The sequence below is a fragment of the Dipodomys ordii genome, unplaced genomic scaffold, assembly GCF_000151885.1.
Source record: "Dipodomys ordii isolate 6190 unplaced genomic scaffold, Dord_2.0 Scaffold67, whole genome shotgun sequence".
In the NCBI taxonomy this organism is placed as follows: Eukaryota; Metazoa; Chordata; class Mammalia; order Rodentia; family Heteromyidae; genus Dipodomys; species Dipodomys ordii.
The window spans coordinates 1,663,297-1,673,770 of NW_012267283.1; the positions used below are offsets into that span (position 1 = coordinate 1,663,297).

At 36.5% G+C, this 10,474-nt stretch overlaps 1 protein-coding gene across 6 annotated transcripts in view; it reads right to left on the bottom strand.

Annotated features, from left to right (window-relative positions):
* Window positions 1-10,474, bottom strand: part of Musk (muscle, skeletal, receptor tyrosine kinase) — an 87,529-nt gene that overhangs the window by 59,754 nt on the left and 17,301 nt on the right. For all 6 annotated transcript variants that reach the window (XM_013023267.1, XM_013023265.1, XM_013023264.1 and 3 more), the window contains exons 4-5: window positions 9,859-9,986; window positions 7,980-8,121 (exon numbers count right to left, since the gene is read on the bottom strand). In XM_013023267.1, the coding sequence (XP_012878721.1) occupies window positions 7,980-8,121; window positions 9,859-9,986 (270 nt within the window). The remainder of the gene's footprint in view (window positions 1-7,979; window positions 8,122-9,858; window positions 9,987-10,474) is intronic.

Consider the following 10,474-nt stretch of genomic DNA (forward strand, 5'->3'; position numbering starts at 1 on the left):
TTTATTTGAGTATGTATGTACATATCATTTAAATATTTGAAAAATGAAATTAAAATTTTCCTCCAGTTAGAGTATGTCTGTTTCAAGCCACAATAACTTTTCATTCAAAGAAACAGAAGTTGCATGGTTTCTCTCATTTGTAGTATCTAGAATGTACCTATAAATCTATAAGTAAACATACTGGATGGTAAAAGACAAAAAATACATTTAGACATGATAAATTATACAGGTCTCTAGACATTCACACAGTGAACTAAAGGAGGATATTCTTAGGAGAGGATCACACATGCTCAATGGCTATGAGCATAAGATCATATAAAATTACAGTTATCAAAATGAACTCCAAGAAATGGAAACGAGGGTTTTTTCCTTTGTGCCTGTTTTTGTTTTGTTTTGTACCTTTTATCTTGTTTGTAAATTTATCTTTTTGGGGAAGGAGATTGGGGAGCACAGAAATGGTGGGACAAAGAGTAAGCAAATGCAGCAGTGATACTCACTAGACACTGTTGAAAATGCACTACACTACTTGGGCGGGAGGCAGGAGGAAAAACTGGGAGAGGAGAGAGGGAAAGATTGACACTGTTCAAAAAGAAATATACTCATTACCTGACTTCTGTAACCGTAACCCTTCTGTACACCACCTTTACAATAACAATTAAAAAAAAGAAATTCAAAGCAAAAACAAAACCCTTTTTGTTTCAAACAATAACACGTCAACATTTTACTAAGCCATGAATGACTGTCCGGCACACTTCTTCAACACTGCCTTTAAGAGATTCTAATTCTCTTTTGACCCCGAAGGATTATCTCCTTAGTATTATAATTATTATATTACTTTTTGTTTCCAAGGAGACTTGAGTGGCAAGTCTTCAACTGAAAAGACTTCTTTAACATTCTTCCCTGAAAGTGTTCCAGAACTTTGTAGGTGAAACCACAATAAAATGTCCCCTGCAATCAAAGCCAAGGGGTCAAACTCTTTTAGAGCATGCAGGCTATCAAACCATGCAGATTTAGGTTTCCCAGTGATAACCTCTAGGGATATCAGAGGTTCACAAGTTTTTCTCTTGGTTTAAAATACACAATGTATTCATGACAACAAGTCAAACCTGTTAGTGGCATCAAGCAAGGAGGACTGATGCCGAGAACAGGACCACTGCAAATGTATTAAAGCTACATCACAGCACACGTGGGGGTTAAATACCTCGCTCTGTGGCATTTGTCATATTAAGAGCTGCAGCACAAACAAAGGGGGGAAAAACAAATAAAATGTGGTGTAAACATGACATGTTTGCTCCTACTTTTGTAGATGCAACAAGAAAATTTAATCTCTAGGGCAGAAGACTGCCAGAAGTTTATCATTTTGAAACAGTACTGATGATTTTTAGTCATGTGGGTACATTCCTTCTGAGAGAATTATATAGATAGGTAGAAATTGTGCTTCATTGTTGCCTTTTTTGAGTCTAGTTGTTGTCATATATGCCACATACATTCACAAATCTTCAGAAAATAGGCTTCTTAATAGATATGGTCAGCTATAAGAGGGTATGCAGACTGCAAAGAAAAGGATCCACCAGCGCTCAGGTACCCTAATGAACAATGGAGTCTCATATACTGAGGCCACTTGAATTTTGCACATGGCTTGCCTTCCCTCCTTCCTCTCCAAACTCCTTTCCTATTTGTTGAGGTTGGATGCCACTTTTCAAAATTTCCATGACCAGGACTTTTATATAACACTAAGAAAGCCTACAGCAATGCAACCTAGAATGACTCTATTCTCTTTTTTGTTCTGCTTCTAGCCCCATTCTGCTCTTATTTATCACTTGGTATGAATGAAAGCTATCACTTCTCACTGGTGAGGGGTGATAGATGACCCTCACCTGGCTCCAACCTTTTCTCAATGGCTTAAAACCCCAAGGTTAAACAAGGTCATAGCAGAAAATGCCATTAAAAGAGAGCAACATCAATCTATTTTAATTTGGGTTTTATGAAATCTACATTCAACGAGTTTCTATAATCAACTAGTCTTTCATCTTAACATGATATTTACAGAATGTGGTAAGCTCCATATTCAGCCCCAAATAAACACAATTCTGTCAGTCTAAGTAAAAAAAAAAAACACAAAGAAAAAATAGATATTTGTTTGAACATGGTCAATGAATCTTTTCTAATGATTTAAAAAACTTATAACAAAGACCCCTAATAATAGAAAAGCAATTTTTTTGTGGTATTAGTGTTCATTAAACATGTATTTGCAAAGGGGCTTATGCCACTGGTAAATCACAGAAACACAAAATCAATCTTATATTTCTGAGGTTGTCTAAAGCAACCACCATAGCAGTCTCTCAGTGAAAACCCAGCCTTCCTTCCCCTTTTTGCCTGTACTTCCATGATTATCTCCATCAGCACTGAGTATCAGCCATCCTGGTTTTTAAAGGTATTCAGGAGAAAACTGTTTCAGATGTATAAGTGAAACACTTTAGATATGCACCATGCCTAAAATAAAATGTAGAGTACAGTGGAAAAAGTCAAGACTGTCCCTTGGAAGAAAATTTCTACTATAAAGCTCTGGAAAGCAACTTAGTCTCTGTTTTCAACCTAGCAAAACTAGTATGTGGCTAATATAATCTTTGGAGGTAGAAAAAGTGTGGTTGGAGTCACTCTACTGAAAATGGTGCTTTCTTTTCTGTGGGTACCTAATTTAAAAAATAGACACAAGCCAAAGGAATATTTCTGGATAAATTCAGAAGGCTTATTAGATAATATGGTTGGTTCATTTTCATTTTACCATTCTATATTCATTCTATTAAGAGACATTTAAAGAATGATCGTACTAAAGTGTGGAAGCCACAAACCAGGTATGGGGCCTTTAGCACCTGCCAGACAAATCTCAATTTTAGAGATATTGAAAAGTACAATTAAGGACCAAGTGTTGATTTTGAGAAACTAATGGTTCCATGCAGTGATTATAGATATGATGAAAGAGGATAAAATAAGCACCTTAGAATCTGAAATCTGTCATGCAAGTTTTTCTGGCACATCAGACAAAAAACGATGTGTCTAGTCACATCCTGTATGAAGTTCTTTCCCCAGAACTACCTGAGGCAGTAGCTCATTATCCAGAGAAAGAGCCCCCAGGTTGTAAGATAGAGAATCTTTTTGGAAGAAAGTTTGTCATTCTAGATAACTATAGATTTGGGAAACAACAGAGACCTTCCTGTCAAGTATATACCCTAATGTATTTCATATGCTGTTCTTCAAATTGGTTTTTATTATGGACCTATTATATTGGTAACCAGTGTTGCTAAACCATTTAGAATAGGATCTTGCACATGGTAAGCCCCCAAACAAGTACTTACTGAATGAAGTACATGGACTAAAAGCAGCAAACAATTCTATAATGTTACTATATCCTGTATTAACTAGCAATCATAACAACCTAAGATATGGGTGTTACTTTTATCTCTAGTTAGAGACGGGGAAACAACTGGTTAGAGAGGCTCAGAGCAGTGAACCAGAGTCATATCACAGATATGGTGAATGTTTTTAGAAGTTAACACATGTTTATTTCATAAGTAGGCAGACTTTCATATTATCATGTCTGTCATAACATCAGAACTATAGTGTTTAATCAGAGACTTAAACCCATATTTTATATATATATATATATATATATATATATATGTATCTGTGTGATATTTAATTCTTAAGTGGTTTAGGTACATTAAAAAAAATCCCATGATTGGTTGTTTCAGTCCCTTGTATTAGTCTCCTTTGCCTTACTTTACTTTCTGGTAAAACTCTAATCCTTATCTCTTGACTTTCTATTTAGATTGCTACTCTTTCTAAAGAGTAAGAGCAAGACGTGTTGGCAGAGGCTACCATACAGATCAATGTCCCTCCATATTCATGATCTTGACTCTACTAAGACCTTAACATTGCTTCACAATCCTACTTCTCTTCTGAGTCATCTCTCCCATCCCACAGCTATTTTAAAACCATTTCCACTCCCTTTATCCCTGCCCCCCTCCCATGGCCCCCTTACAGAAGTATTTACAGAAGATAATCCTGCTTTCTACTTCCTAGAGGAAATAGAGACCATGAGAACAGAGCTTTCTCAAATTCCATTCACCCAGTTTATGAACTGGTTCAGACTGGAAAATGTGCCTTCTCCCTTTTTCCCATTACAAGGAAGAATAATCTCTCCTGCCTAAGTAACCATATAATTTATCATGGAAAGCTTGATACTTTTGCAAGTAAAAGAAAGATTCTATTCCAGGACAACAGGTGTAAAGCAGAAGTGTCCTGGGAAAATCAGAACATGTGGTCACCCTGCACATAAAGTTTATGGTTCCATCTGGCCTCTGGAAGCACCCTTGTGTGTACTAAATCACCACCCACATTCTCTTTCATGTTTTTATGCTCTCCTGTATGGCCAAGTTTTCCTTCTCATTAAAGTTTCAACATCTTCAGTTATTTTTAAAAACAATTTCCTTGTTGGTTCTTGTCCCTTCTCTGTAAAGTTTATTGAAAATCTTGTGTCTGTGTTCTCTCTCTGTGTCTATTTCTCTCTCTCTCTTTTTCTCTTTTTCCCTTTCGCTCGCTCTCCTCTCAGCAATCATTCTTTTCCTCATTTACAGAATTCAAATTTCTTCCCTCATTTCCGTTCTCTTTTTTTGGGGGGGAGGGAGTGGGTACCAGTTTTGGGGCTTGAATTCAGGTCCTGGGTCCTGTCCTTAAGCTTTTTTGTTCAAGGCTAGCACTCTACCACTTGAGCCACAGCTCCACTTCTAGCTTTGTGGTGGTTAATTGGATATAAGAGTCTCACAGACTTTCTTATAGGGGCTGGCTTCACACTGTGATCCTCAGATCTCAGCTTCTGAGTAGCTAGGATTACAGGTGTGAACCACCCGTGCTGGGCTCACTTCCATTCTTGACAATGTCACAGGACTGTTTTGTTCTTTAATAGAAGAGGCAGCCATCGTTATCTCTGTGGCCAGGTGGAAGTTAGCTGTCCTCTCTGTTCCTTAGTTTTATAAAGTGGTTTCTGACTGATTAAATAAAATAAACCATGTAGCATCAATAACATTTTAATTGTTAGCTAATCACTAGCAAAGATTAGCATTTCCTTATAGAAAGCCATTCATGTTGGACCATCTTCAGTTAGGTGGTTCCATCAGGAGCTCTGTATGTCACAGTAGGAATTTTTGAGGCCAGAGAGAAGGGTAAAAGATCTTTATATTGTTATTCAAAGAGAGAGAGAAGCCTGCGGATAGTATGTAGGAAAGGAGTCTAATTCCCCTGGGATAGGGTGTTTCTGGTTTCATATTTGTTATGACAGCTAAGAGTAGTTAGTTAACACTGTGTACCAGGGTGGTAGCATGCCTGGCGTGTTTATCTTTGTGAGAGACTGTCATTGACAAAGCCCTGTCTGTCCCTGGCATATCCATACGTAATGCACATAGTACAGAGTGAAGCAGCATTATGGAGTTCTGATGAAAAACATTCATCTTGTACGTAATTTGCCGCGTTACACTATGGTATAAACGCAGCTGCCCTGACTGACCATGGTACATCTCCCCTTCTGCTCCCACCGCTGCCAAGCCAGCAGGCATTTGAAGGCATTTTGGGGTTCTCCTAGTCATTTCTTTATTACATTTTCACCTTTTGTGTGTGATAGTTTGAAGTAGCCCTTTATTTAAATCATATCTGTATTTTATTTTATAGGAATTTCTCAACTGTTTCTTTAAGTAGAAATCAACCTTCCAGAACCTTCAGAGTCAAATTTGCTGAATTTTTTATGTTTTAATCACAACTAATTGTGATTAAATTGTAGTAGTTTATATTTCTTAAGCAACTGTGCTAAGCAGATCACATTTTAATTGGGACTAAAGAAGGCAAAAATAGATATGAGAGATAAAATGGTCATCTTACCTACTCTTAGAGGAAATTTAAATGATATAGGCTCACCGTATTAGTAATGTTTAATAAAATTCTAGCACCTATTTACTGTTATAGCAATAAGCACAATCATTTAGCTAGGAGGAAGAAAAAAGGTAGAATTAGTTTTACTGATCAAAATGATTTAAAAATTAATTAGCAAGAGAAATTTTATTTGTGTAACTGGACTCCAAATAATCTAAATGGGCTAGAGTTAATGTATAGCATGAATTCTGTATCCTTCTACATAGACTTCAAGGCAATTCTGAATCTAAGCAGATGCTCAGTGTGTCTGAATGTGTTTGCATTTTATTTAATTTCACTGAAAAAAGTCACAGCACTTATATACTAATCTTCTAAGTAGCATTGATAATTACAGCAACTCTGCTGACAATAGATCTTTTTTTTGTACGTTGGTACTGAAGCTTGAACTCAGGGTCTGGGCTCTGTCCCACTAGCACTCTACCTTTTGAGCCAGAGCTTTACCTCCAGCTATTTTGGGTGATTAGTTGAAGATAAGAATCACACAAAATTTCCAGCTTGGGCTGACTTCAAACTGCAATCCTTAGATTTCAGACTCCTGAGATCTAAGTAGCATGAGCCAGTAGCACTCAACAACAGATCTTTTTGTATTTCTTGATTTCTGGTGCCACCAGTTTTATTCTTTACCATGAAAGGTTAATAGAAATTTTAATCAACAGTTGATCCAATAATATAACTAAAAAATTGCTTCAATTAGAGGAAAATGTGGGAAATGAGATCATGAAGGCTTGTAAGAAAAAGGACAGTTCTTTCAAGAAATAAAATTCACCTATTAGAGCAAGTAGAAAACTGCAGGGGTGAGAAGGAGAAGGTACAAGAAAGTATAAATTTGGGCAGAAAGCGGAATGGGATGGATCAAACATTCTGGAGAATCAGTGAAGCCTTTTCTGCTTGACCTGCTATCTGTGCTGACATGTGATGATAGTCTATCATTTTATCAATCAGATGAAAAAAGTGGAAAAAAGGTGGCAATTCTTATAGCCAGGGTCGATTGAGTCTTTGTAAAGACTCAATCATTAAGTCCAAGAAACCCCATTTTACAAATGAGAAAAGTGAGAGCCAAAAATGTTAAAACTTGGGGAGAGGACTTTATTCTTAGATTATGCTACAAGTGTAAGTATGTTGATAGTTTCTATTCTTTTTTTGGTAAAATAGGAAAAAAATTCTATGAACCCATGAATAAAACACTTAGAGCTAGCTGAATTTTGATTCCTCAACCAAGAAACTTCACATCAAATTATTGAATCAATTGACTAAAAGACATTTTGACAACTTATTTGTGTGTGTGTGTGTGTGTGTGTGTGTGTGTGTGTGTGTGTGCGTGTGTGCACGCATGCTAGTACTACGTCTCTCTCTCTCATTTACCTTTTTTTTTGCATTGGAGGAGATATAGCTCACTTTTTTGCTGGTTAATTAGAGATGAGAGTTCCACAGATTTGTCTTTCCAGACTGACTTTGAACTGTGATCATGAGCTCTCAGCCTCCTGGAATAGCTAGGTTACGGATATAAGCCACCAATACCCAGCCTAGAACCATATGAGCTTTTATGACCTCTAATTAGTTGTAGAAAGGTGCTTTGTTTTAGTATTCACATTTAGGTACACAATGGATATTGATCCAAGTCTCCTCTCATTGCTATATGTTTTGAATGCATCATTTCAGTTTTCTCCATTCCTTATGACAGAACACAACCTGAAAAATAATACTTTTTTTCTTCCCTACATTTTTGTGTGGAAAACAGATAAAATTGTTATCCTCAAATTTGCAAATGAGAGATAATTATCCAAGCCAGGAAGAAGTTCTGTTCTGTTGTTTTAATATTATACTAAATTTAGGGTGTGATGATGAAAGCTACCAGTAATTGTGGGCAACATAGAGAATATGACTTCTATGTTCGTGGAAATGTCTTTCCTTAACACTTCTCTTAGGCCCTAATAGAGCTTTTCCGGTAAAGTGCAAGGCTCTGATCACATGGAATAGGAAGGCACACAGGTTCTTACCCTCAATTTCCAGCTTCACCAATTTGGAATAGGCTGTCCCCAGGCTGTTCTTTGCCACACACCGATACTGTCCTGCGTCTTCTTTTTGCACATTGTGAATCCTTAAACTCCCAGATTCAAGGATTGCAATGCGGGAATTCTCCTGCCGGAGACAAGAATATGCAATGGAGAATATCTGTGACAGAGGATACAGTTGCCATAGCTCGTCAACTCAGCACCATTAATTACTGTTATCAAAACGGTAACCTTGGTTAGATTGAGCCTTTGTTATATCTAACATACAATACTGAGATTGTGAAAGATTACCTAAATCAACGAGCACAATGATCTCATGAGATAATATATCTTTTTTTTATCTATAAGTGTGCCAGTTCTGGAGCTTGAACTCAGAGCTTGCATACTCTCACTGATCTTGTTTTGCTTAAAGCTATTGCTCTACCACTTGAGCCACAGCTCCAGTTTCAGCTTTTTGGTAGTTTATTGGAGTTAAGAATCTCATGGACTTTCCTGCCTAGTCTGGCTTCAAACCTCGACCCTCAGATCTCAGTCTCCTGAGTAGCTAGGATCGCAAGCATGAGCCACTAGAACCAAGCAAGATAATATTACTTTTAAAAAATATTTTCTCATAAAAACAGGAGGGCTATCTTAACTTCCTAAAAGTCACGTCCCATTTGGTTTAATTAAAAGCATTGCTTTTATGTGCTCAGAATGGAGCTCAGTGGTAGAGTATATTCTTAGCATTCAGAAGACCCTGGGTTCAATTCTCATTAACAAATAAATAAACAAAATCCTAAATAACAAATTACCCCCACGAAAGTCAGACAGATCCAAATCTCAAAATCTCTACCGAACAAAAAAATTAAAAATACTTAAACAATAAAAGTATTATTTTTAACTATCATACTTACTATACACCTTACATTGTATCCTTATGAGAATCTATTTCCTTCAAAATGTTGGAAAATTCCACAAACAATATGAAAACTACTCTTTGGAGTTAAATTATGACAATTTTTTTTAAGACTTGAAATTAAGGAACATATAAAGAGCCCACTTTTGTTGTTGTTTGTTTTGAACTCGGGTTGTGCTTTCACTTGGCTGTTTTACTCAAGGCTGGCATGCTACCACTTGAGTCCTAAGTTCATCTCTGGCTTTTTGCTGATAAATTGGAGAGAAGAGTCTCTTGGAGGTATCTGTCTGGGCTGACCTGGAACCAAAATCCTCAGATCTCAGCCTTCAGAGTAGCTAGGATTATAGGCATTAAGGAAATGTAATGAAACTTAAAACAAAAGGAAAATTAGAGAACTGCGCACAGTATGATTGAAAACAGGTGCCATTTACTTTAAATAAAACAACTCTAATCAGTTTTGTAGTTTATTTCAATTAATTGACATATGTTGATACTTTTTCATTTCCCATGGAATGTGTTGGGCATGATTGGATGGAACTAGAGGCTCTTTTCTTATTTTTAGGTCAGTCATGGTAGGAAGAAGCAAACATGTTGCAATATAATAATTAGCCAGAAAAGGTTGGGGTAAAATAGGAAGTTCCATCTGCTTTACCCTCTAATATTCAAATATTGGATGTTAAAAAGATTCAATAAAAAAAACAACCAACAAAAAAGAGACTAGCCTTACTTTGGCTTTGCTTTCTTTTTCATTCTGACGCTGCTCATTTCTATCACCTTTCCCCGCTAGCCAGTTTCAAGTAGAATGCTACAGAGTTTACATAAATAAAAATTGGAATATGTAGGTTTTGTTTAAATATATGGAAGAAAATTTGTACTGAACATTTGTAGGCACATAATTTGAGAGTTGAAGAGATGTTTGTATTTTAAAGTGCATATCTTGTATACATTTTTGACACAGTGGTCACTTACCCTGAGAGTGCTGTCTCCCTTAATCCAGGATACTGCTGGTTTGGGGTTGCCCATGGTTGTACATGGTAGAACTGCCTTTAATCCTTCTATGATCTTTAAATTTATAGGAGGACGAGTTATTTTAGGTTCTACAGGAAAGTGAAAATTCAGAATTAAAAAAGACAGTATGTCTGCAGTGAACTTAAGAGTTTTAGCTTCAAGCTAATTCTAAAGGTTCACTTGAGAATAGTTTAGGCCTGTGTAGACTCATTTTAGGCCTGTTACAAAATTCATCAAATGATACATCAAGTTCACACTGGATATCAAACAAAAATTGATTTAAAAGCTTTCTAAGCAATGTGAACTCATTTCTAAAATACAGCAAATGAGATGGCCCTACTAGCATATACCCGCATCAGTGAACTCTCCTAAGATGAGAGTGGATAAAGAAGGGATGAGAAAAAAGTCTTTTGTATATAATCAAGATCAAGACTACTAGGGCTACAATAAACAAGTGGGCAAAAGACTTAAAAAGAAACTTCTCTGAAGAAGAAAGAAGGATGGCCAATAAACACATGAAGAAATGTTCAACATCCCTAGCCATAAAAGAAATGCAAATCAAAACAACATTGAGATA